Source organism: Thamnophis sirtalis, unplaced genomic scaffold, assembly GCF_051295495.1.
Source record: "Thamnophis sirtalis isolate CommonGarterSnake01/CBP01778 unplaced genomic scaffold, rThaSir2_p1.2 scaffold_6, whole genome shotgun sequence".
Taxonomy (NCBI): domain Eukaryota; kingdom Metazoa; phylum Chordata; class Lepidosauria; order Squamata; family Natricidae; genus Thamnophis; species Thamnophis sirtalis.
Genome location: NW_028261386.1, coordinates 58,450,504 through 58,478,399, shown reverse-complemented (window position 1 = coordinate 58,478,399; position 27,896 = coordinate 58,450,504). Strand labels below are relative to the sequence as shown.

At 37.7% G+C, this 27,896-nt stretch overlaps 1 protein-coding gene across 1 annotated transcript in view; it reads left to right on the top strand.

The window, feature by feature from the left end:
• Positions 1 to 26,346, top strand: part of CMTR1 (cap methyltransferase 1) — a 47,188-nt gene extending 20,842 nt beyond the window's left edge. The window contains exons 7-24 of the mRNA XM_087717921.1: positions 2,554 to 2,648; positions 2,730 to 2,802; positions 3,006 to 3,204; positions 3,457 to 3,575; positions 5,328 to 5,424; positions 6,189 to 6,321; positions 6,962 to 7,141; positions 8,535 to 8,591; positions 9,405 to 9,462; positions 10,931 to 10,999; positions 11,559 to 11,690; positions 12,179 to 12,301; positions 13,559 to 13,650; positions 14,003 to 14,071; positions 15,135 to 15,182; positions 17,838 to 17,950; positions 18,633 to 18,741; positions 23,889 to 26,346. Of these exons, the coding sequence (XP_087574047.1) occupies positions 2,554 to 2,648; positions 2,730 to 2,802; positions 3,006 to 3,204; positions 3,457 to 3,575; positions 5,328 to 5,424; positions 6,189 to 6,321; positions 6,962 to 7,141; positions 8,535 to 8,591; positions 9,405 to 9,462; positions 10,931 to 10,999; positions 11,559 to 11,690; positions 12,179 to 12,301; positions 13,559 to 13,650; positions 14,003 to 14,071; positions 15,135 to 15,182; positions 17,838 to 17,950; positions 18,633 to 18,741; positions 23,889 to 24,024 (1,902 nt within the window). The 3' untranslated portion in view covers positions 24,025 to 26,346. The remainder of the gene's footprint in view (positions 1 to 2,553; positions 2,649 to 2,729; positions 2,803 to 3,005; positions 3,205 to 3,456; positions 3,576 to 5,327; positions 5,425 to 6,188; positions 6,322 to 6,961; positions 7,142 to 8,534; positions 8,592 to 9,404; positions 9,463 to 10,930; positions 11,000 to 11,558; positions 11,691 to 12,178; positions 12,302 to 13,558; positions 13,651 to 14,002; positions 14,072 to 15,134; positions 15,183 to 17,837; positions 17,951 to 18,632; positions 18,742 to 23,888) is intronic.
• The last annotated feature ends 1,550 nt before the right edge of the window (positions 26,347 to 27,896 follow it).

The window sequence follows — 27,896 nt, the reverse complement described above, 5'->3', positions numbered from 1 at the left end:
GCCCTGATCTTCATCTCCTGGTTGCCAGCTACATACCCAAAGCACACCTCTAGTGTATGCTTAACTCCAGCTCCTCATAAAGCCCTGTGCATAGTGGTATAGTATGTTCCTAGACCACTGGTGGCCAAATGCTCTGGAACTGGACCGCTTTTGGTCCTATTTCTCCATATGACCACCATGCAGTCTGACTGACAAAATATAACAAAGAGAACCGAATGCTTTGTGATCACCTGATTCATCTAGCAGTTGTGATTGCTAATATGGCGATCTGCTTAGAGGTATTTTGGTGTCCCACTGCCCGTTGGGCCCTCTTGGCACATTGCCATATTAGCAATCACAACTGCTAGCTGCATCAAGTAATAATAGAGCAGGGATATCACTCAGATGTTATCATATGGAAACCTGCATAGACCACTCAAGTACCATTCATAGTAAAGTTTCCCAAACTGCTGCTGATGCAGAATGTGGGATTCCAGGATGTATCCAGTACCAAGCAGAGTGACCATCTTTCCCCACACCATTACTATGGTTGCACAATAAATTTTGTCCCCAGAGCAACTATCCCAAATATTATCTATATGTACTTTCTGAGCTAGAGCTAGTGGATGTCTGTGAATCCATTGAGAAAAATGTGCAGAACAGGATTATCTGTCGTGTTACCTCCCCAGCAGAAGTCTCTGTCCTATTTTTGAAGAATAAATTTGCAAGGGAGGGCTTCATCTTTGTAATGACTATACCTAAATTACATAACTCTCTGCCACCAATGTTCTCTTCTGCTGATCTTGGATCTCCTACAATAATTATTCTCTGCTATTGTCATCACCATACTGGAGCATCATGGAGTGTACTGTGATCTAGATCAAGAAAGGGGATTATCACTTTGCCCACTGGTTTTAGCCATTTCAAATACTTGATCATGCCATTCAGACTCTGTAAATCCTGATGGTCTATCAACTTTTCATGAAGTCTTCAGTTAGCGATTATTTGCCTGGACAACATCTTGATCTACTCAAGGGTACCACAGGAATATACGCCAAATTTATCCTGCAGTGTCTCGAAAAGTATTGTCTGTACTCCAGGCTGGAAAGTGCACATTTGATCTTGCCACTCCTGGGCTATTTTATTTTCACCTGAAAGCCTGGGCATAGATCTATCAAGGTTCAAGTAAACCAAGTAACAATGTAACAACATTCTCAAGTGTCGAAGATGATGTGTGGCGGTTCCTAGATATTGCAAACTTCTCTTACAAGTTTATTTCTGCTTTCTCGCATATCATTACTTCCTTCTCTGGTCCACTGTGAAACAGAGCCATTCGAATGACATTTTCCAATAACTGGAGATGTTTGTATCCGTACTCCTTCAGCACCCAGACCCCAGTATAAAGGTAGTATAAAGTGCTATCTTTATAGTGCCTGCCCCTAACATTGCTCTTGTAGGGCACAACGCCAAATGAATCACCTCTACTGCAGATGTAATCAGTGACACCATATTGGAAGAGCTGCTCACTCTCAAGGGTACTTTCAAGGTTTGGAAGCAACATCTGAAGACTCATTATGGCCAGTACATATATGATCCAACCACTAGAACCTGGAGCAACTATGCACAGCCTGTCAACTCAGTTATTGCCAGGTTTGATGGTCTGCCTTATTCTCATGCTTCCAACTTTGGGATCTATGTGTCTCAGCCCCATGCAAACGGGAAGATGCCTTGTCCATGCTCTCAAATGATGGAGCTGATGCTCTTCACAGCCAGAATCCTGCAGCTAGAAAACTTTGCATCCACCTTCTTGACAGCACATATTTGAAACCTGCAGGAAGAAACCATTTCACTCAGGCTCAGCTTTAGCACACCAGTGCAACCTGGACCAGTCCAAAATACTGTACCTCTATTTAAGTCTGAGGATGGTTTCTTGCATTATTATGGTCACCTTTATTTGCCTTTGGTGGAATTACAAGAGGAAATGCTACACCTGGCATAACAGCTGTGGCAGGAGATTTTGGATTTATAAGACCCTTGGTCTAATCATCCAGGATATTTGGTAGTTGTGTACCAAGATTGAGGTGTACGTGTAACTACTTGCCATTTTGTAGGCCTCCACTGTCATCTCTGAAAGTTGATGCGATCCAGCTATGGAAGAAAAACTTGCTGCTTTGAGGTTGCATATGAAAATTGGCAGCATGATACATTGGGCCATTTTTGTTCCTGGCACTCTCCTCACTAGCAAGCATCCCCTTCCATGCCAGAACCTGTCTTTCATAGTTCCCCTTCCCCAGCCCTGGTTTTCCTTGCCTACTTGTGTACCCTCTTTGTGCTCTGCTCTTTTATTCTGTTATTGTAGCCAATCTCAATAAAAGTATTTTTAGCAATTCTCTGGAGTTGAATTTTTTTGGCCTTGTCTACTTAATGAAGCTTACATTCCGACGAAAGAACGAATGGTCCATTGCTAATTGTCCCTCTAATTGGGTTCTGTAAAGTTCCAAGTATGGAACAGAAAAATGTTCTGTTTAGGTGCCCTTCCCTGTTTAGATTAGATTTTCTAATTTCTTTTTGCAGACTGTTTTTGATGTGCTGGATGGAGAGGAGATGCGTCGAGCTCGTACAAGATCCAATCCCTATGAGATGATCCGCGGAGCCTTCTTCCTAAACAGGTCAGTGAATAGACTACACATTGCGACATATCTGGTCAGTTAAGGGCAAACTCTTAACAAGTGCCCATCTTACACTTACAGAGCTGCAATGAAGATGGCAAACATAGATTATGTCTTCGACTACATGTTTACAAACCCAAAGGATTCCCATGGGGTGAGGGTTTTCATTTATTTGTGTATCTCTGGTGCCTTCTCTGAATGGGAACAGTGAGTAGGAAAATCCTTAGAGCTTTATTGAAATGGTAGTTGATTAAGCACCTTAGAAGCTAAGCAATTTAACAGATTGATATCAGCAACTATTTACTTGGGAGATTGATTCAGTTGCGGTGATTGAATTCTTATCTTTTCTGTTTGCAGAAACCACTAATTAAAGAGCGTTCTGCTGAACTGCTATATTTTGCTGATGTATGTGCTGGCCCTGGTGGTTTCTCAGAATATGTCCTCTGGAGGAAGAAGTGGCATGCAAAAGGTTTTGGGATGACCTTAAAAGGACCAAACGATTTCAAATTGGAGGATTTCTATGCTGCATCTAGTGAGCTTTTTGAGCCTTACTATGGTAAGCACACAAAATTGTTTTCATTAAAAAAGTCCATCCTCAATGGATGCATGGTTTTCTGCAAGAACATTAATTATCTAAGAATAGGAAAAACCTGCAGTATTGGGATAAGAAAAATGCCTTTCCTTTTAGTAAACATCCTTCTACTTTCCTTCTGAAAGTTAGGTAATCATTTTTTTAAAAAATTATTCCTTGGTAAGTATAGTATTAATATATGTGATTCAAAATCAAAATCCTTGTTTTCCCACTTAGGTGAAGGGGGTGTTGAGGGAGATGGCGACATCACCCGTCCTGAGAACATATCTGCCTTTCAGCAGTTTGTGCTGGACAACACAGATCAGAAGGGGGTGCATTTCTTAATGGCCGATGGGGTACGTTTTTTCCTCTGTCTTCCTTTTATCCTGTGGGTGTTATCTGCAGCTTACCTTTCATAGCATGCAGTGACATGCAGTCAAATTAGGAAAATAATCATAATACTAGCTTTCCTTTGCCAGCTACTTCATGGATCATTCTGTTTTATCCTGGAACTGGATTAATGAACTTGTGGAAATGAAATACACACACACACACACACACATATACACACACACACACAGACACCACACATTTACTGAATATCACCAAATTATATGTTATATGTGTCCTTGAGAAACTTTGATGTAACTATATAGCTGACCTTGTTGAATGTAGATACTGAGCCTCTATTTACAGTTAATAAAACATATTTTTATGTCCTAAGTGAAACAAAACTCTTTGAGAGTTTTTTTGGCCAAGAGAAGGCCGTTTTGTGAAAGATCTGAGATGTAGTTGACCAATTTTATCTAGCTGCTATAATTATAAAATACCTTTGAATTGAACTTGATTCCTGGGATTATATGGACTTAATTATGCATAGTCAATCTATCCCAGAGGGCTATGCCTTTATTTAATAACGTAGCAAACTTGGGAGTCAAGAGCCTTTGAAACTCAATGAAAGGTCAATTATCATTTTCCTATTAATGTCCAAGTTCCAAAGGGCTCTCTAGAGGGAATAGGAATCTGAACTCCATCCTTTTCCTTTCCATAAATGCCTCACGTGTATAAGACCCGCCCTCTGTGAGAATAACCTTGGCCATTGAGCTAGACCAGATGTTGGCAACCTTAAACACTCAAAGAGCCACAAAGGTTCTAACTGGAAGCTCCTCATTCAATTCTGGAGCCAACTGGAAGTCCCTCACCATAGAGTCTCCTCTTAGCATCTTTTTTGTGGCATCTTTTTTCCTCTACCTGTCCTAACCGAAAACCCTATCAATTGTGGAGGTGGCCAGAAAACCCAGTCTCCTCCTGGCACACTATGCTCTACCCCCCCCCCCCTCAAACCAGAAGCTCCTCTCAAAATTTTGGTGCCGACTGGGGACAGGCAGCCACAGCAGAGAGATGAAAGAGCCACATACAGCTCCAGAGCCACGGGTTGCTGACCCCTGAGCTAGACATTATTGAAAACTGATAGCAGAGGTTCCTTAAAAACTATTATAAAATAACCCCCAATCTACATACGGACAGCAACTCCCAGAATGTTCAGCAAGTATTGCCAAGTATACAGAAAAATTGCAAGTATACAGAAAAATTAGATGAAAGGAAGAATATGATCCTTTATGAGCAACTTGACTTTGCAAAAAAGTAAAGTCCCCTCTGGGATGAAGGCAGCATGAAAAGCCACACACCCTGTGGTCTGCGGAAAAAGCCTTTCTCTGTGGAACTGTCCCTGGTGCCCAAAAGGTTGAGGACCATTGCTTTAGACAGATGATGCTTATCAGCCTATAACCAGGTAGAAGATACTTCGCTTCTGCTTTTGCTTTCTCTTCTGTTCTCTCCCTCCACCCCAAATATCTCAGTTGTAATTTGGTGCTATAATAAATGAAGGGAGCAGAAAAGCAACAAGCATATTGGTGGAGATAGATGAGAAAGTGGCAGCAATATTTTGCTCAATTGGCCAAGGTGAAACTTGGCACTCCAGAGAAGGACAAATTAGTTCTGAGGGTGGATTGGTTGGAAGATAGTGCTAAAAAACCTGACGAGCCATTATTTTTTAATTATATAGATGGTGATATTAAACAATTATACATTTAACTTTGTTGTTTCAGGGCTTCTCAGTAGAAGGGCAGGAAAACATCCAAGAGATCTTAAGCAAACAGCTGACACTTTGTCAATTCCTCACAGGACTCTCTGTTATACGGACAGGTGCTGTCCCATTTTGCCTTACCTCTGTATTTTATCCTCCTCTGTGATTTTGGTGTTAGATATTCTCCAGTCTATTTTGTCTTTCTCTGTTTATGAAGCATTTCCCTTGAAAATATTTGTGCAGGCTTTGGACTATGAGTGACAAGGTGCTCCAGTTTGGGCTCTTTTTGTTTTTTGTTTATTTTTTTGTCATTGTGAATTGCTGTTTCTAAAATGTATTTAGATATATGTACCAAGACAATAGAGACCTTTATAGTAATAGTGTTACATGGATGAATTGTGTGTCCATCACTACTTATGCCACAGCAAGCTGGATCATTTGTAGCTTCTGAATGTGTTCAAGGGTAGCCCCATGTAGAGTGCATTGCAGTAATCCAAATGAGAGCTGAATAAGATATGCCTGAACAGGGTTGCATGAAACAAGAAAGGGCACAATTGGAATAAGTTGGATTTGTGCAATCCTAGCCATGACTATCACTAGATAATCAAGATCTTCTCAGTTTAGTTTTTCAAGATGTCTGTGGGTAAGCCTTTACTGCTATGATAAATTATGTAGCAGATGGTTATCTAATAAAGCCTGTGACACAATGAGAGAACATACAGTTGGTTCTTTGATGAGCATAAACTCATTAAGGAGCTACAGCCAAAGCATCCTGTCTTGCTTTCATTTAGGTTTCAGAAAGATAAACTCAATTTCTTGATGGAAATATAGAATATAAAATAGTATGCGTTTTTCCCTTTTAATTGTTTTTTTCCCCCTCCAGGAGGGCACTTTCTCTGCAAAACCTTTGACTTATTCACACCGTTCAGTATTGGCCTTGTGTATTTGTTGTATTGCTGCTTTGAACGTGTATCAATCTTCAAACCTGTGACAAGCCGTCCTGCCAATTCGGAAAGGTGAGAAGTGAGAAATGTGAAGGCAATTAATCTGCTTGAATGAGGAAACAAGTGATAAAATATTTGATGTAGTTGCAATCTTGACATGTGTTTTATGTCTGGTTTTGGCTGTTAATTTTCCATTCTTGGAATCAGAGAAAGCACTATACAAGACAGTTGAGGGGAGGCAAGGGGCACCGGATAAGATTTTTAAAAATTTTATTTATATATATATATATATATATATATATATATATATATATATATATATATATATATATATATATATATATATATATATATATATATATAGTCAGCTACAATAACTTAACATTGGTGGCATATTAAAGTATGAATGGAACAAAGCTACTATAATCTACAATTAATCAAAGCTCATTGTTCATGCAGTTTCTTTTCTGTCACTTGCAAATAGTTTGGAAAAATAGCAACTTCAGGGAAAGCATTAGACAATTCTGGATCCATTGTCCTCCAAAAGCTCTAGACTACAGGAAATACTGTACCATTCTAATTGCATGATCTATGTTTCTTCACAAGCATATATGCATGAGTTTCCCTTATAATGTAGTAAAAGGTATTAGTCATTGTGTAAAAAACTCAAACCCACAAAAAACGAGGAAAAAAGTATTTTGTGTCTCTACAGGTATGTGGTATGCCGTGGTTTAAAAACTGGAATTGAAGAAGTGAGGGACTATCTTTTCACAGTGAACATGAAAATCAACCAGCTACGCAACTCTGACCAAGATGTTAATCTTGTTGTTCCTTTGGAAGTAATCAGAGGCGATCATGATTTCTATGACTACATGATCTGCTCAAATAAAAGGTGAGTTAATACATTGAGAGAAAAAAAACCATCTGCAGGAAAAAATAAAGGATTTGCCCTTGCACTCTTTTTGCTAGTGATTTTACCAAGTTATTTTTACTATCTGAAAATTATCAGTTACTTCCCTGAATATCTTTTTAAATTTAATAGGTTACATAAGAACATACTTTATAAGATACTTTTTTTCTTTTTCATCCATGTGTTTGTTGTTAAAATACTGAAATGCACAGAGGAAAAAAAGCAAATAATAAAATGCAAGGAAAGTTAGAAAAGAAATATGATATGAAGAAGACTCAATGTCTGAATTTTAAAACATAGTGGAAAAAGATAAACACTTTTTAATTACATATTTTCCCATCCCCTTCTATTTTTAACCCTAACTGCTGGATTAAATAGTAGAACTTTACACCCAGCATTAGTAGATGCTAGCTTCTATTGAAGCCCTGAAAACCATATTTCAGGTATCCAGATTTGCTTTGCTTTGTGACATATTTTACATAAGGGAATCCTCCTGCTTGAATTAATTAAACTCCTATTGTGAATATGCTCCCAATTGCAGCATTTTCTTCAATTTTAGATATCATAGGCAAGATATCTCTTTTCCAAGATTCATTATTTTTTTCTTAAACCAAAGTAGCTAAATCATTGTTTATGTTTGGCAAAGGCAAGTGATGAAATAGAATATTATATTAAATTCCTTACCTACTGAGGCCCAGCTACCACAAGGTTTGGGGAGGTTGATTGTGTCCCCTATTCTGCAGTAGGTTAGTGCACACTTGAAAACGATTTGAAAGAAATGCTTCAAACACCCCTCTGCACTCATGTGAATAGAACTTTTTAAATAGTCTTCTAGTCTTCTGTAGCCAAATCTTCTTTCATGCTTCTGTGACAGCCCAAAGAGAGGTTCTGCTTTAATGAATAACAGAGAGGTGCTACTATTTTGGTGCCTAAAGCATTGGTTTCAGATCTTTGGAGGGGTAGACATCTCTGTTGTGCAAATGAAACAAAATGTTAAAAAGTTATGATATTTATGTAGTTACTTACCAAGCACATCTAAATGATATTAAAGTAACCAAATGTTTTGAGGACTCCTAGTGTTTGGAAATTGGAAGTTGAAAAATTTGACCACCCATTTAAAATGTGCAGTAATATTATAGATAAGCGATCCAGTAATCACTGAATTTCACCCAGTGAAAAATATCATGAGCAAAATGTGTAAATGAAATACGCTTCATTTTCTAACAATATCAGTGCGATTCATTAAAATGTGGTACAAATCTACATTTTTTATTTTTGTTCTGCCTCTTATTTTTTAATCCATATTTTGATTCATAAAACTTTCATTTAACAAGTTCCTCTGAATGCTCTAGAATAGACCTGTTTTCTCTTGCAGATTCTGTGCTGTTCAGATTAAAGCCCTGGCCAAAATTCATGCCTTTGTTCAAGACACGTAAGTAGATTTGATATTTTCAAAGTGTTCTACAAAACTATACTTAAGGATTTTACTGGAATTTAATGTGTAGATTCTTTGAGATGCATAGTTAGTCTCATGAATGTAATCTTCATTGGTAGTGGTAAGGTACAAATTTAGCCGTGATATGATTACAGTGAGACTGATTTAGAGTAAATTTAGTAGGATTTTATTGTCTTTCAAGTCACTGGGCCCTACCTAGTGTGTTGTCACTAAATTTGTTCTATTGATTTTCCTTCGGTAGAAGCAGTGTTTTTTATGGCCCAAATCTGTAATATGGTAGGTTGGCTTTTTCTTATTTGAGCTACTATAGATTGAGTTTTTTTTTCAAAAGCAAGAATGCCATACTAGTAGGGAAACAAATTTATATGTGAGGCAGCATTGGGTTTCAAAAATTACAGGTAGTCCTCAAATTACGATCATAATGAAGTCAGCCCATCATGGTTGTAAGTCATGATGGTTGTAAAATGTGGCTGTGTTGTCAAGTGTCCATAGTTCAGTCATGTTACTGTGTGTATGTGTGTGTCTGTCTGCTGGAAGTTTGAATCTGGGTTATAAATAGCCCAAATGCAGGTCTGTTATAACATAGAGTGGTTGTTAAGCGACCCGTTGTAAGTTGAGGATACCTGTATTGTTTTTTATGTGTTATCTATTCATAAGATCACTCAATTCAAGCAATGTGCTCAGTGACTAGATGAATGGATAGTAATAAGTTATCATTGAGTAGATGGGATAAAAATAATCTCAAGTACCTTTTTGATGGAAGATTTAGATACTTATATATTCTTTTAGGACTTTGAATGAAGCACGTCAGGCTGATATCCGAAAAGAATGCCTCCGACTTTGGGGGGTAAGTAAGACAAAGAAGCAAAATATTACACCCACCGTATTTTGTGGTTCCCAACTTTCTTAATATAAGAACTAGGTTTCTGCAGTCCAAATAAGAACCTCATATATTCTCTGTCAGAAAGGATTCTTTTGTCTTTAGAAGGTCAAGAGGTATGCTCAGGATGACTCTTCAAAACCATCAAAAAATTGATGTCAATTTTTAATAACATTGAAGGTACAAATTGACATAGTTTGGCATAATTTATGATTTTGTTAAACTAGTTGTATTGTCTTCATCCATCTGACACAATCCTCCTTAATATGTCTGAAACACAGCTGGAAGTTACTATTTTACAGGTGAAGTCTCATCCTTTTGTGAGTTAGTCTTCTTTTCACTCCTATCACTGCAGAGTAGACTTGGGAAGTTAAAATGATAGCATTTCATCTCCGAATTGAAAATCCTGTGTCTTCCTCAGATGGCAGGTGACTAGTTTCTGTGAGAGTAAGAGTTCTTTTTTATAAAAAGCACAGAATTGAGATTGCAATTTCTTGCTCCTGGAACTCTGGATGGGTTGTCGGCATTCAGTGTTGAGGAAGAAAAACTGCTGACTGGCCCAGTTGATTGGAAGGATGAAGGAGAGTTGGAACACTCTCGCCTTGTTTTTAGAAGAAAGGAAACCAGAATAAAATGGCTATCTAAATTATCCCATGAATATAATCACAAAACTTTTGACATCCTGAATGATGCAGGTGTTATAGTAACAGTGTTGTCACACAATTAAAACATGTATATTATAAGCGAGGAATCATAATACAGTGTTTTCTTGGCTAATTATCCCAAAGTATTTTTTTAAAATATTGTTATGATATCTCCAAATAGAGATTGATAGATGAGAATTTGCAAGGATCTCTGAAAAATTTTAGGTTTGTAATCTTTTATATAAGGGTATTTTTTTCAAATATAATAAATATTCGTTGAAATTACAGAGTAGATAATGCAATAGAATTAAATATAGTTTATTGCTAACAATTGAAGGGAACTAATAGTTTCATTGCAGGTTGGTTTCTCTGTGTGGATCTTGGATTTGGGGGATTTTTATTGCAGCATGTTTTATAGGCTAATAATGTATTGTATGAAAAGTATTTCAGTGATTTGAAAAGGAACTCACATTCTCATTCACGTTTAAATGAACTGCCTAATTCTTTTGGATAATTTGCAGGCATGGACAAAGGCCACATGGGTATCTTATTATAACAGAAAATCCCCACTGTTCTTTGTGTGGGATTCATGAGGAAGGAGGATTGAGAAGATAAAAGTATATGTGGAAAAAGAATATTTTGATTCAACAATAGCATCTACAAGAATAAAATTGTCTGATTTTTTTTCCTTTATAGTAAAATGCCGTGCTTTTTTCTCTTACATAATACAAAAATCAGGGAAATGTAGGCAATTTATAATTTTAAACTAACGAAATTTCTAATCTTTCTAGATTCCAGACCAAGCCCGAATTGCTCCATCCTCTTCTGATCCCTTGTCCAAATTCTATGAACTAACTCAGGTAAGAACTTTTTCCCCATTTTCTGTGTCGAGATATTCAGATGACATTCATGCCCTGTATGGTGCCATTCATAGAAAGCAAAGATTAAAAAAATTACCTGGCCAGACTTAATGTCAGTTGCTCTTTGGTTTACATTCTTGTAAAGCTGCTGGCTTGAAATGCACTGTGAAAGGCTTTCATTAGACACTATGGTTAGAAGCCATTGGTTGAGCCTTTTCTAAAACTAGGAAAAGGGATATATAAAGTGGGAACAAGCTTCATGGAAGTTACTTTATGCTAAGATAGGTAGGCTGATAAGCATTTATCGTGCTGATAGCCTCTGAAGGTAACACATTGTGATATCTCAGTACATAAAGCATAGTAATGTATTTTAATCCCAGTTGTAGATTTAGCCCTTTACTTCCCTCAATTTAGTCTCTTTCAGATACTCTCATTATGCTTGGTCACCATGCTCAGTAGACGTGACTGATGAAAGTTACAGATCAGATCTCTGGAGGTCACCATATTGAAATAAATCGTGGAATTCTCTTTCTTTCTGTCTCTTTCAATTTTGCTTTAGGGTACTAACATAGAGATCTTTAGTTATAAATCAACTCCTCTCAACTCAAAAACTTTGCACAAAATTCGACCCGTGCTGGATTACAGATGCATGGTATCGGGAAATGAGCAGAAGTTCCTTCTGTCATTAGGGGTATGTGATAATTAAACATATTGGTTAATATCAGTAGGTGAAATAGTATGTTTTAAGTAACAGCGAATTTGTTTAGATTAGGTATATTTTTCTTTCTGGTTGTCCAGGCAGTCGCCAGGAGTCCACACTGACTCAAAGACACACAAAACAAACAAAAAGTTACCAAGTTGATAGTATGACTGGTGGATTTTCCTTGTCATTTTGAAGACAAATTAAAATACCTCTGCTTATTTGATTGACTTTTGGTTATAATAATTAATATTTCTTATGTTGTCACATTTTTGGGAATAGCTAGAGAGGCTTGTTAAGTAAACTGAATGTTTAATGTCTTCCCTAATATCTCTTCCATATCCTTCTTAAAACATCATCCTACTTTGGATGCATATTTCTCTCACCTGTTATACTACAAACTGCTTGAGAGCAGATGGTTTCTTTGGTGGGCTGCTTCTGCCTCTAATCCGGCTACCTTCTTTTTTGCTTTTATGTAGAAGTCTCAGATATACACTTGGCTTGGTCGCCAATCGGATCGCTGGACCAAACTGGAATTGAAGATAGAACTGCCACGGGATACACTTCTTTGTGTGGAAATTGTTCCTGAGCTGAAAGGAGAGGTCGGTGACCTTCAGAGTTGTTTTCTTTCGAAAATGTTTTGCCCCGTTTCCTTCCCTGATGGATGAAAAGATAGGGGAGGGAGAGCAAAGTCATAGTCCCTAATCAATCTTTCTGCTGGCCCCATTTATAACCACTGTGCAGCTCCCAGTAAATTGCTCCTCAGGATATCTAGCCCTTGACAGAAAAAAAGATTCCTTATGTTTGGCTAGGAGTTTCTCAGCCTCAGCAACATTAAAATGCATAGACCGCTAGGAACTAAGGGAAATCCACGTATCTTAAAAATTACTGAGGGTGAGAAACACTGGCCAAAAGTAGAGTAACTGTGGCCGCAGTAGCAAAAAAGTAATGACAATGTTTCTTCTGAATGATGTAGGAAAAAACACATAAAGCCTGTAGTGTAATCCCTAAAATAAGCACCACATAGCTGAAATACAGAGGGAGAGAAAAGCTCAGTTATGCATCTTATCTCTAGGCCAAACAGGTGAGGCGGTTGAAGTGTTGACCCAGTGGCTGGAGGCTGAACAGATTCAGATTGCATACTTCCAAGGCAGAGTGACTTTGCATTTGCAGGCATGATAATTCTAGAGAAATAATGTTGTTGGCTCTAAGCGTGTCTGCAAATCCAAAACCACACCATAAAATAAAACATCAATAAAAGGGAAAAATCCCCAAGAATATATAAAAGTCAGTCAGAAGATAAAATTGCTTTTGACCTTAAGGTTCATAAAAGAGAAGGTAGTGGGGAGAAATTTATAGGGCTACCTTTCAATTAAAAATTGTCCTATTTAATCTCACTGAAATAAACAGTGAGATTGAATGCAAGTGGATCTCACTTAGCAACTGGCTCACACAGCAACTGTTAGCAATTATGACAGTGATGGAAAAATAACTTTACAAATCCTTGCATTTATGAATTTTGCAGGTCTGTAAAGAAAAAAAACAACAACCCCAAAGTAAGATTAAGCATTGTTACGATTTCGCTTAATGACTGAATTTCTGATCCCAACTTACTGCAATCTGTTCTGAGTATTTTCCAGCTCTCCATCCCTCTGGCTGAAAATCTGATATTGGTCCAAATTGAAACAGACTAAATTTTAGATTCAGCCACCTACGGTTGCTTAAAAAAGTGAGAGGTGCAGCATATACATTTAATAAATAAACTGTGGTCACTCATGAGGACTACCACTATATGCAGATATGCACATTTTTTACAAGGAATAGCACTTTGAGATGTTCCTAATTTCCTTTCTTTCTAGGGCAAAGCCCAGCGAAAAATCAACGCCATCCACATCCTGGACGCTTTGGTGCTGAATGGCAGTAATGTTAGAGAGCAGCATTTCAATCAGCGGTAAGTAGAGTTTGGATAGATCTTTACATAAATATTTTTGTGGGATAGTGGAGCTCCTTTTAACTTTTCATCTGCACTGTTGAAGACCGTTCTTCAGATCAATATTAGAAGCAGACCTTTGTGTTTTCTTTTTGTCCACTTTATCAAAGGAGAGATGCCTGTAGGAAAGAAGACTAGGTAACAACTAATCACTTTTTCTTCAGAAGAGGCCTGAATTATTAAATCCAATCATTTTTTTATGTTTGTTTTGGGAATATCTGCGCAGCAGACACTGCAGAAAAATCTTATATAAGTTCTACTAATTGTCATTTCCAATATCGTACCATGTATAAATCTCTCTTTCTGATTGCAGAATTCAGTTGGCAGAAAAGTTTGTGAAAGCTGTCTCTAAACCTAGCCGCCCAGATATGAGTCCCATCAGGTGAACAAGTCCTCTTGGATTCTTCTTGGCTTTGAGGTTATGAGGATGAAGTATAATGAATAGAGTTTTGACATGTTCTATTGCCGTTGGACAATGACGAAGGGTAGAGGTGGGGTTGGCCTGCTGAGAAAGCTTTTTCAGTTCACTTTGGGAGGACTTTTTCACATTGGGAATAAACTGGAAGAGAGACTGAAGACGGTCTATATAAATTCCATGGCAAAGAGGAAGGCTAAATGGAGACCACAGCCTGTTCATCACTAAGAGCCGCCTTAGAAGCAGCTCTTAGAAGAGCAGATTATATCAAGTAAAGCTTTTTAAAGAAAGCATATTTGGTGTAGTGGTTAAAACATCAGGCTTGAAACTGGGTGAGTTCTAGTCCCACCTTAGACACAAAGCCAGCTGTGTGACCTTGGATCAGTCCATCTCTCTCAACCCCTGGAAGCAGGCAGTGAAAACTACTTCCGAAAAATCTTTGCCAAGGACATTACAATGATGTGTCAAGGCACTTGTAGTCCCCACTGACCATAAAGCATCTCCCCCAAAAGCAAGCCTAGGTTGTGATTTTTAGCATACACTGTACAATACTTGCTGGAACAGAATTTCAAAAAGCCAGTTTTAATTTTCTGTACACGAATAATTCTGCATTTTTCTGTTTAGCAACAATTTATAACAATTTGTTTCATGCTCAGCAGAAAGACTTTGCTATCTGGAATTACCAACTGAATTGGTGTTGTTGCATCCAGAAATGTTTAGATCTATAGATTCAATTCTATAATGATCTTGATTTAATGAAAAAATATTTAAAAACCATGTGCAGTTACTCTTTGTGGTTTACTATATATTGTTTTTTTAGTCTTTTTCAATATTTTCTCTTTAATCATGAAGGCTGCAGTTTTTCCTTTTTTGTGGGATCATCATATGCTTAAAGGGCAAGGTATTACAAATATTCAGCAAAAGTTCCATAGCTTGTTCCCAACTCTGTCTAGAAGGGGGCTATAGGAAGTCTAGAGACAGTTAAAGGTTGGAGCTTACTTATCTAGCTTACTGATTTTTTTCCCCACAGAGTGAAGGAAGTGTACAGGCTAGAGGATATGGAAAAGATCTTTCTGAGGTAAGTCCTCAGAATTTTTTTTAAAAATGTAATTTAATTTTCAGATTGAAAACTCAGAATTCTGGTACTGTTTGGGAAAGCAGTATTATTAAGGTTTGATTGGCCAGCCTGCCAGAATAAAAGAAACCGTATAGAGTGTGTATTGGAAGGAAAATCGTTTATTCCTTGTTGCCAAATCAATAGGGTTAAAAAAACAATCACAGAGTGGTATGATGATGTCACTTTTGCCTAAAACAAGAGTGGAATAGATACTTATCTATTGGAAAAAATGTCTGGTTTTTAAAAAAAAAATCAGTTTAATCTGGATGCAGTCCAGAGGTGGTATTTAGCAGGTTCTGACCAGTTCTGGAGAACTGGTAGTGGAAATTTTGAGTAGTTCGGAGAACCGGTAAATACCACCTCTGACTGGCCCCACCCCCATCTATTCTCTGCCTCAGTCCCAGCTGATCAGGAGGAAATGGGGATTTTGCAGTAACCTTCCCCTAGAGTGGGGAGGGAATGGAGATTTTACAGTATCCTTCTCCTGCCATACCCACCAAGCCATGTCCACCAAACCATGCCATGTCACACCCACCAAACCATGCCCACAGAACCGGTAGTAAAAAAAATTGAATCCCACCACTGATGCAGTCATACGTAGGGATAAAATACCATTCATCAACATTCCTCATCACTTTACCTCTTGTAAGCTATGAATTTCTTTTATGGCAGAGATTCATGGAAGAATTTGACCTTAGTTCCTCTCACAGTTTTTATGTTTATTATACTTTATAATATTCTGAGTCCCTCAATACCCTTATTCAAAGCCTTTGCAGGCATTCCCCCAATCTCCAATGAATGTAACGGCCTCAAGGTTCTACTAATCTCTGGAAATGGATGAGAAAGTTATTTCTCCTGTGTGCTGCTTGGAGAGTCCAAGCATGGGTTAAATTAGTCTGGTTGTCCAAGGACTGAGTTCAATTTCTTTGGCCACGCCTTCTGTTCCTCAAGGTTAGTTTTTTAATTCAGTCTGGTCCATTCAGGATGAATTTAAGTGAGGTCCAGCTCTTTTGATTTAATTCAGCTTGGACTCTCCAAATTGAGCACAGATTTATTGTTTTACATTGTTATTTTCTTTGTATTTTTTTTTCAATTGGTTTGAGCTATGGAGGTGAGAGCGGGAGGAGTGAGCTGTTAGGGTGTGTGTGATTGCCTCCATATCTTAAGGGCGGAGGTTTGACTAGCTGAGGGGTCGCAGCAGGTGTCTGGTGCTGCGGACAGCTTCCCCTGCTCAGAGTTTTAAAATAGCCAGCTCGGGATCCTTTTTTCCCTTTTCAGCTAGCGTGGCTGCGGCCGCCATTTTGGATTCATCCTCCCTCTGCGCGCGGTGGCCAATGGTAAGCCTCCGCTTCGCGCCCTTTTGTTGGCAACGCCTCTCTGCGTGGCTCGTCTCCTGGAGGATCACTGGTGTGTGGGCATTGTCTGGGTCACCGGCAGCGCCACTACCACCCACACTTTAAATTTTTGTTTCCGGGTGGCTGTGTTGTTTTGGCCGCTGTGTTGTTTTGGCTGTGTTGTTTTGGCGTAGTCATTCTCCAGATCCTCTACCTCTCCACCGGATATTGCCGCGCAGCCACTACCTTCCGCAGCGGCGCCAGTAAGGCAAAGAGTGACCACGCGGCTGCCGAGGCTGCAGGAACCATGCGGCGGTGTTTTTACCCCTGCGGCATGCTTGGGCGGTGTTTCCCAGCGGGAGTGCTTTTCCCCCTTGGCTACTGTGAAAGGGCTTCAACTGGCTAATCCATCCGGCCTACAGATGCCTACCACCACATCGGAGCAGCCGGGGCCTTCAGGACATGATAGTTCTGGCCCGCCAAGGACCAACATCAGGGACAAGGCCAAAGGGAGGAGCAGGATGGCAGGCAAGGGCAAGGCTCAGTGGTAGCAGCCCCAAAGGCTCATGCAGGCACAGGGTTCAGGACCACCAGACGATCTCCACGCCATCTCATCGCACCTTCCAGTTCCAGGGATCGTTAAAAAACTGGCCTTAAGGAGGAACAGGAGGCATGGCCAAAGAATTTGACCTCAGTCCTTGGGCAACCAGATTAATTAAACCCATGCTTGGACTCTCCCGCAGCGCACAGAGAAAGACCCTCCAGGTATGCCAATGTTCATTACTCAAAATTCACACTTCAAATTATGGATGGATGCTGGGATTTCTATTAGCTCTGCAGTTCTTGAGGCTTCAGAATACATAACCAGAACCCATGTTTTATCAAAGGGTTTCATGATGAACTTGGAAAATGCATCATAATGTTAGGAACAAGACTCCAATACTTGGAGGAAAGTAGAATCTATCTTTTTTAAAAAAAGGGTACCAAGCTTCATCCAAAAATTGTGGCCCCAACCACCTTATGATTTCTTCATCTTTACAGCATCTGTCTGAGATAAATCACTATTTGTGATAGAGAGCTAAGGTATTGAATTGATTTGGCCGACCCTGAATTTGTATTGAACAAGAATTTAAACTAGATTTCTTTGTCCAAGTCCTCTTTACCTGCTACCAAATCATATTGACTGTCAGAGCTTATGTGATTCTTACAGTTTATGCAAAGATACTGATTGTTTCTCATTCTTATTCTTTCTCTCTTTCTCTTCACATGTTTGTTAACTTAGGTTAGAAATGAAGGTTATCAAGAGTTCAGGTGGAATCCCACGGCTATCCTACACTGGTCGTGATGACAGGCATTTTGTACCTTTTGGATTGTACATTGTTCGGACTGTCAGCGGTAAATCAATTTCTACTCATGCGAAGTCTGATATAATAGTCTAGCCTGAGGCCTGGAATTTGAGCACTGTAGTTGGGTCAATGTCCGTGTGTGTGTGTGTGTGTGTGTGCGCGCGCGCGCAATGTTGAGAAAATTAAGTAAGGACAATTATTATTTTTGCTTTGTAGAATGAGAAAAAACAAACATGAATTTCCTTCTTGATTTGTTGCCCCCTTATTATATTTTAATCTCTTTTCTTCCTACCTCAGGTGGTAGAAAATGCATAGAAAATTTTAGAGGCCAAGGGAGAGCTTCTTGGATTCTTCTGTTTATTTTCTTGAAAAGAACTTTAAACTGCTGAAATATATTTGCTGTAATTAGCTTCTTCATATGCTATTTGTGCTCCTTGCCAGCCATCATTAGTAACAGGCACAAAACCACCTCACAACCTTTTAGTTCAAAGCAGGGTTGCTTATGAATTTTAAAAAATGAAGTACTGTACTGTGATTATTGTGTGGTTGCTGTTCTACGGAAATTACCTATTTTTCTATTTTGATGTTCTTATGCTGTTTTAGCCAAACAATAGTTTATATGTTAAGTCGTTTGCTGAGAATGGTACAAAGGAACAGTACAGTTAGAAATTTGGATGTGTTTCTTTCTCTTCTTTCATTTTTTGATTCCAACTTCTTGGTTTTCTTCAAAGACCCCTGGACGATGGCATTCAGCAAAACCTCTAACAGAAAGTTTTTCTACAATAAGGCAACACGGCTTGCCACGTACGAACTGCCTCCAGAGTCTGTAGCACCATTTCAGTGAGTATTGAATTTGCAAATAGTAGCAATTTATCCACGAGGAGAAAGCTAGATGCAGTATCACCTTAGAACTTTTTATTTATTTTCCCTTCTGTTTTGTAAAGTTTATACTAATTTCTAAAAAAAAAGAAAGCAAATAAAAACCTATGAGACAATTCTGAATCAATGCACTTTCTAAGGCATTGCATTCCTTACCAACCGAATTTGTTTAGTCTGATAAGCCCTGGTGAGATATTTTAGATTCCAGCACAGGTATCTACTTGGATCCTGATTCTTGTCAGCTTTCATCCTTTTAAAGGATTATAGAGACATGAATTATTAATTCATTATTCCAAGCAAAAGGGTTTTTCTACGCTGGGTCCTGCAGTCTAACCTGCGGGTCAAAGAGAGTGAGTTGTGAATTTGAAGTCCTCAGACTTTAAGAGAGAAGTAAGAAGACAGTTCATTATTGCTCATTTCTAATGTCTTAATTGAGCTGTAGCAAATCACTTTGGTTTATAGGTCCAGATGCTAGTTTGTTATATATTATACCACTTATTGCATTTGCTATTTGCATTTGCATCAACTGTTTTTCAGTTAAACTCTTTATATCATTTATAAATAAACTCCATTTGAATTTGTTTGTAATTTACTGTATAATGAGCTTACATTATATTTTAACTCATAGCTCTTTCCTTAATTCTTTCTTATGCCTTTACAATTATTCTTCCTTTTATCAAAGCACCATCTTGGATGTCTGAGCTTTTTTTGTAGTTGTAAATGACTTTCTGCATCTGATGACACATTAAAGATACTTGTAAGCAACATGTGAAGTACAGATTGCTTTACAGCTTGCACATAAATATATTTTGCAGATTGCCTTGTTCAGTCTGTATTTTGGAAATGGATATGGGATGTCTTTCTACTTGATTAAATTTAATTCATTATTTTATTGGGAGATTTTTTTTTTTTAGAAAAACCCCTTCCTCTGATCAGTACTTCAGAGGAATTCAACCAGGACACAATTCTATCAGTCAAGGAAGAAACAAAGATGTGAACATTCCAACAACCAACCTAATGCTTTATGATCTTAAATTTGTGGAGTTTCTTGTAGCCTTCAGTCAGCTTCACAATCTTTCTGTTTTGTATTTTTGAAAAAAAAAATCTTGTTTTGATTTACTTGCCTGAAATTCTTTTGAGATGAGAGTCTTTGATCTTGTGGACTTCCTTTACATTTGCAGCTGCTTTCTGTAAGAAATGTGCTCAACTGTTCACTTCCCTCTGCTTTTATGCCATAAAAGAAGGCTGGATTTTCTTTTTCCTGTCAGCTAGAGATGTACAGATTTATTTCTCAGAGATGCTTTTCTCATTCATAACTTTCTGATGAAACTTTCTCTATTTTTCTCTATTATCTTTCTTCCATTTTCTCACTCTGTAACTTCAGGGTTTTCTCCGAATCTCTCACGTGAATTTCTGTAAGAATTTTAGAACAATTGTTTTCTCAATTTTCTCAAAATAGTTTAAACAATTTTATTAGTGCCTAATTTGTAAGTTTTCTCATCTATTCCTTACCAATCTTTGTCATTCAACCAGGCACAGGAAATTAGTTGATATTTGCACTTTTGAAATTTTGAGAACATGGTAAGGGCGCACTTCTAAAACTGCTATTATTTCGGGTGGGAGCGGAGATAGGTTGCCATCATGGTTATGGATATTCACAAAATTTTCATTTATTTACCATCTTGTTTCCTGCTATCACTTCTAGGTTTCCATCATGCTTTCTGCTGTGTAGAAAGTGTGTAGATGAGTGTGATTTCAAACAGAAGTGAGCTGCAGCCATCCCTCTTTTTTGCAGATTCAGATGCACTTTTTCAAGAAACATGATCCTAAAGATTAATGCTTATCTTTGCAGCATTGCAGCTTCCCATTTTTTAAATTAAAAGAATAGTTGGGGGGGGGAACATTTAAAGGGGTAACTGGATGGATGGATGGATAGCATAGTAAATATATTATTCTTTGGTTTCTCCTTTTAATGAAGGTGAAATATAGTTCTCGCATCCAAGACTGCCAAGATTTGTGATCTCCGTGATTTGTTTCTAGTTTTCCTCCTCTTTCAGTGATGGTTTTTGGCAGATAATGTGAACCCTTTGAGCTTCTTTTCTTTGCTCTCTAAGAACAGTAAATAATATTTTGTGCAAACTTTCTTCTTTTATCATCACACCAAATACTTTTCCGGACAATACTTCACTAGTAGAAGGAAGCTTCTTGAGCCCTGGAACTATTCTGAGTGTGGTTTTAGTAATGGATGCATTGCATTACCATGTGAGCTTTAGTGTGTTTATAATTAGACACTGATATATGTTCTTGACACAATGTTTCGAGTCCAATAATCAATCTCTTAAAATACTGTAACTAAATAGACTGAATATTAAATGCCAGTAATTGCTTTTACATTTCTTGCTGGAAGTGCTTGGTTTTTATCAATTTGTCAGCAGTCTCAAATCAAGAAGCGAATCTGAGCTCTGGAGTACTTGTTCAGTAAGAATAAGGAACAGGTGTGCCTATATGAGCACACAATTCTATAAAAAGTTCTGAATTTACAGAGTTTCTTTTATCTAGAAAATTGCTATGGTTCCTACTGCATTTATTTTGTCAGATCTTTCTATGTAATCCATTTTTATATATTCTTGGGAGTTTACTTCATTTCCCTTGCCAGGTGCTTTAAAATTCTCGATTTCTATTTTGGACTGTCATCCCATCCATCTATTTCTGACATGATATACAAATAAAATAGTTTTTGGTATTTTATCTTCTATGTCTAGGTTTGGGTGCCTTTGCAATAGCAGTCCTTCTGATTCTGCAGAATATTTGATCTAGGTGAAGTTAGACATTTAATTAAGGCGCTGGAGTAAAGACAAAAAATTCTCCATCTTTGATCAGATACTGACTTCTAATGCTGCAAGTCTACAAATCCAGCTTAAAATAGACATTTCCACTGCAGTTCTTGGCAGATTTCCTCTCCCTCCTTGCTAACTATGGACTATCATTGGGGAAATGTAAAGCTAATGCCACAAAATAAATTAAGTCAATGTAATTGTGTGAAACAATAGGAGGTATGTAAGTGTCACCATCCAGCTCAAGAATCCAAATAAAACTTCCATTCAGTTTCTGAAAATCTTACTGTTTATTGAATACACTGCATGATAATGTCAAAGCAAAACTCACTCTGAGGTTCCCAGACACCAGAATTAAATGATAATTTCCCCAGCCAAACCCCCAAGTTCTCATATAGTCCATGTAAACAAGTTCATAAGAGCCAAGGTGGCGCAGTGGTTAAAAGCAGCACTGCAGGCTACTGCTAGATCAGCAGGTCAGCGGTTCAAATCTCACCGGCTCAGGGTTGACTCAGCCTTCCATCCTTCCGAGGTGGGTAAAATGAGGACCCAGATTGTTGGGGGCAATATGCTGACTCTCTGTAAACCGCTTAGAGAGGCCTGAAAGGCCTATGAAGCGGTATATAAGTCTACTGCTATTGCTATTGCTATTCATTTTGTTATGGGAACTGTGTGCTTCAACTCCACCCGTCATGATGTCCTTGAAAAGGTTTAAGGCACTCATGGTCTTCAGCGGAATCATAGGTTTCACTTTTGTAAACTAATCCATTCTAAAGCAATCCCTCCCCCCCAATTCTGATGGCAAGCTGAAATGAAACGTTTCACTCTTGACATGCTGACCCTGCGACAGAAGAATACATCTGGAAATGTATAAAAACAAACATATATACATGTAGACATTGATTAGGATTTTAATTACCTAATCTTTTCCCTTAATGGGGTCAATCAGGCTATCTAGAATGGAGATGCTGGAATGGCCCTGCTGTAGGTAATGCAACCTAACGTAGTTCCTAACCATACTGGTTCGTCTCCCTGCCCCTGGTTTTTAGAGTTGGTTGCTGTGTCCATAAAGGCTGAAGAAGTGAGAGTTTAATAAATTCCTCAGAGTACTGTTTCCTTTATTTTGGAGACTATTCTCTTCTATATATTTGTATGTATTCAGGTTTAAAAAACAAACAATAAAAATATGAATAATCCATAATTCTGTCTCTCCCATCCTTCTTTCTTTTCCTTTACTATCATTAATCCATTATAGCCTTTTAGGAACATGTTGATTAAGTTTAGGGATTGTCTTGGTCTTAATAATAAAAATTTAGCAGACTAACTGAACGTCAGAATAAGAAATAATTTAATTTGTGAAGTTATAGACAGAATTTCTACTCTTCATATTTTGTCAGATTTACAAATGGGTAGATATGAAGGGTCCTTGGTGCTCCCTGAGTTTGCTTGTATTTTTGCAGACGATTCATTACTCAAACTAGGTAACATCATCAGTCACTAGCATTGATGATGTTATCTAGTTTGGGTAATGAAACGTCTGCAAGAAAACAAGCAAGCTCAGCACCAAAGACCCCTCATATTAACCCTAAGCTTCCTTTATTAGTATGGCTAGATACCATTAAGCATATATAATTTGTTTCTTTTTGAAAATAAATGTACACCATGCCAAAGGCCTATAAAAAGAGCCTTAGTGTGATATAAATGTTAAATTCTTTTGTATCAGAACCTCGGGTTTCAGATGAGCATTTTTATATTTCAGGCCCCCTGCTGCATCATACTTAGCTTATCGTGATAGGTATTGCTGTGCTTATGAAAACAATAGTACTGTAAGTGAGCCAATTCTCATAATACTCATTAAATAATTATGCTTATATTTTCTTTAAAGTTTTTGTCAATAGGCCCTGCAAGAATGCGTCTCTCTGATTTAACCTGGTACAGTCCATGATTACTTGGCTCAGGCACATACATTTGCCCTGATACTTTTGAGAAATTAGAAATGTTCATGATTGGGAGTCCTTATACCTACAATCAGTGTCGATGGTATTCTGTTAGTTTAGGACCAGGGACACCCATAGCTATGAAGGTTCCAGTGGTGACTGCATGCCATTCATGATCTTTCGGCCTAACCCGTTGCTTATAGTTGTTTCTAGGAAAAATTGGATGGTGCCGTATACCACCTTTCATGCTGGAAAGGATGACTATAAATCTATCATTGAAATGAATGCATCAGTCGGGCCAAATATTTACACTCTTTTGTATCTTTTTTGCATGCAGCATTTGTTACTTTGGTCGCCTCTTCTGGGAATGGGATGATGGTATCAAAATGCACGACTCTCAGAAAAAAGAAGATTCAGAGAAACTATCGAAAGAAACTGTTCTATCCTTCATCAGACAACATTTCACCCTGTGATTACTCTCTCGTCACATCTTAGGGTATGGGGAATGACCCAGGTGTGGAATAGTCAGCAGGGAGCCACAGAGAAAAATACTTTTCAAAGTGGTTCGATTGGATGATAAGGATTCGGTCCAAGAGAAATAAGAGAAAGCTTTGGATTGGAAACCGTGCAGTATATAAGTACCTGCTTCCTGGCCACATTAAGACTAGAGCAGTGCACGTTCTTCTGAATGGATCATCACTGGATCTTCTAGGGCTTCCCCCCTCCTCCGGACAACTGGGCTCTACTAGTAGGCAACAAAAGAAGAGGATGCATTGAACACGTGACATTTTGTAAAATGGAAGGCCAGACAACTTTTGACAAAACTAAAGGACAGAAAAATGAATATACTTTTAATAATCTTTCTTGTTCCTTTCTCTGTGAATCCACTGAGAAGTGTACTTGGTTTTTGTAATTTGGCTTGTGAATGCAGCCTAGAGGTTTTTGAGAGTTCAGGTCTTAGCAGGAAGGAACCAGACAGCTAAAGTTTTTGAATTAGTAATTTAGGTACAAAGTTGGACTTTCATGCTTCTATGCAAGTGAATATATTATGCTTTTTCTCACGCTCCACCTTCAAATATGGCAGTCCAAGTATTTTCCTCTCTGAATTCTATACCCAGTACTTTCCCTTCAGAAAGTAAAGGAGATTTGCAATTTAGAGAATTGGCTTTAGAGGAACTATATAAATTAGATCCCGTGAAAGAGCTGCATACTTCTAAAGAAAGAATCTTCTTTTGGCCTTCAGAAGTTTAAAACTGAAACTTTGCACACATTGGCAAGAAGATATTGATTTTGTAATTGAGAGTGTTGCCTAGGTTGTGTCTTAAAAGAAATACGACTCTCCTGTAAGTGAAGGCATCAGCCAGGTCTCAGCTCCTAAAGAAAATGGTCAAAAATGGATTTGATGTGGGAAAGCAGAAGTTTCTATATAGATTTTATCTCCATTAAAGTTGACTAGCACAGGAGAAATTTTAAATTCTACATACTGTAGAAATGAGCAAAATATTTGAATTCAAGATGTTTTGTGATTGAAAGAATTGTTCTAAGTTTAGAATGGTGGTTCTTACTGGAACTGTTTAAGTCTGAAAACAATTTTGTTCAAGTTTGAAATAGTTTTATACTTACAATGGGATGTTTCAGAACACTTAGAATGTTTGAAACTACTGTATTGAACTCACAATATTTTGAATTCAGAAATGTTTGCACATTGCCAGTAAATCTTAATCTTGGCTAAAAGAAGTAGTTCTAGCTTTCAGAGCCAGTTCAAGAATAGTATAGGTTAATATTGCACTTTAGCAATAGCAGCTATGTAGTTTAATTGCCAACATCTCATACCATCTTATTTCTAGATTCCTCTATTGAAAAAATATTGGGAAGAATGGAAGTTTAAAGCTCCCCATTTCTCTCAAACGCTGAAGTATACAAAAGCACTTAATATTGGAGATTCAGTTCTGAGATTTGCTAAATCTCTCTGAGAGTTCCAAAACAAAGATGTAGCTTTTAAGATTCTTTTGGCAAGAATGTTTCAAAATAAATTGCTTTCCCATACAATACAATTGTTTGCCTGAGCAGGCTAGAGGGTAAAACAGCAAATTGAGTGTTTATTTGCAATAGGAAGTGACAATGATTAAATAATCTCTGACATCTACAGTTCATAGCGTTGGTTTTAAAATAATTTGATAAGAAACTTTGTCACTTTTTACCTGACTATCATTATGTAACCAATAGGTCAAAGAGTCATTTTGCTTTAAATACAACATGTTGTCAATTTTTCAGATTATATTTCTAGTTAAATTCATCACAAGTTAGAATATTTCAGAAGGAAGATTTCATTGCAAGATTGATTTTAGTTTCTGTTATTAAAGAGTGATTGGTAGATACGCTTGTATATGAGTAAGTCAGTGGTACACAACTTATCTGCCTTGATTTAATTCACTTTGGCTGTAACTAGAGGCCCTGTTTTGTGGCTTTCTCCTAGGGAAACTATTTAAGGGATTTAAAAATATTAAGAGAGTGTGTGCCTAGAAACCTTAAAACAAAATTTATACCAGTCCTGAAAAAAACGACTTCATGTTGATTCAGAGCCCAAATGTCAAGAGTACAAAGAGAAAATTAGAAAGATTTGATCAGTGGATAGTTCAACTTGTTCTTGTTTGTTCTCTTACTGGTCTGTGAAGGAGGTAAAATGTCTTGCTGAAAGAAATGTTTACAGTATGTGTTCTCTGAACTCATGTATCAGTTGTGATGATTTCTTGTCCATTCTTTGCATTGCCAATACAATCCTTATAATTTAAAAATGTGTTTTCTTTTTGGCATAAACATTCCAGCTCTTTGTGATACATTCCGGGCTGAGGAAGAACAACTACTGTCACCACTTGACTCTGGAGCTCACGGAGTGATTTTAGGTCTGCCACTGTTTCAGAGTAACCTGCTTCATAGGGTGGATCTGGGGATAACATTCAGAGGAAACGGAAAAACTATTTTAAAACTGTTTTAAATTTGGGGCAAAAAATATGTGTTTCCCTTATAGAGCCAAAACCCCATCAGAAAACTGGCTGCTTCTGTGTAACATCACTAGAATATGTCCAATCCGTAGTAGTCAGATTTTAGGAAATGTAGTTGACAGAAGACTGTATAGAAAAAGGGCTGTTTTGGATAGAACTCATATTTTGTGAAATATGCCATTTTTTAATTTACAATATATACCATAAATACATCAACATAGTTTTCCTACCTAGCTTTATAATTTGTTAAGTGATTGCAGAAAAGAGACAGATGTTCATTGAATTGTCCCAAGGATTTTCTTACAAAATTGAACAAAATTGTTTTATTTTTGTGCACATTGGGAGTATATGGTTAGGATATATATAGGTTTGAAATAAATGTCCACTCTACTATAAGCAAAGTAATTCTCCTCAAAGCTTTGAATTACCACATCTTTTGGAAGCCTCACATGGCTCCACATGGCTCCTTCAAAAGCCATCTGAAGGTCTGCTTATATACAACCACTTGGGCATGCATGCAGAGTAATTGAAGAGTAGGGCAGCTTCTTTAACACTTCAAGCAGGGGTACTTTGCTAGTGTTAACAGACTTTTTGAAATAGTTCTTTCGCTTTGTGCAACTGATATTTAGGCAAAATGGAATTTTACCTTCAAAATGCTAAATTACATTGTTGGGGAGGCTGCTTGAAGAGTGATAGTCACTTCTGATGAATTGATGACTCCAAAGGTTGTGATATCTTTTTTAGGTTTAGGCAGGAGACTGAAAAATAGGCTGCTTTAATGTATAGAGAAGTGCTCAGATCACTTTGAAGCAAGTCATTTCTAAAATGCAGTCCTAACATTTACATTATGTTAAAGAAAAAGGATTTAAAACAGACACACATGGGCAATTTATTTATTTGCAAGGAAGTAAGAACAGAATTTGTTTTCTTACTGAAAACAGCAAAGTTGAAAGGTGATTTATATACTTTTTTGGACAGAGAGATGTAATTGAATCACAGATACAAAAGGAGGGAGCCATGGTTATATTGCCAAAGTAGAAAACAAAATGAATGAGGCTTGAGTGCATATTTGAAGCAGAAACTAAAAGGAACCATGAGTGTATTTCCAAAGCAAAACAAAGCAGCTTGACAGCATTAGAATGCCTTCTTCCTTCAACAACGGAGGTGCTAATAGGTATTGCTAATAGGTACTGAACTTGAGGCATTGTTGCAGTCAGGAAAATGTCAAGCCAATTAACTCTAGCATGGTGAAAAACTTAAAAGTCAGGAAAGGAAGGAGAATTACAAAGCGTTCCTGATAAAAGAATTGATGGGAGACCTGACCGAGGAAAATGAAAAGGAAA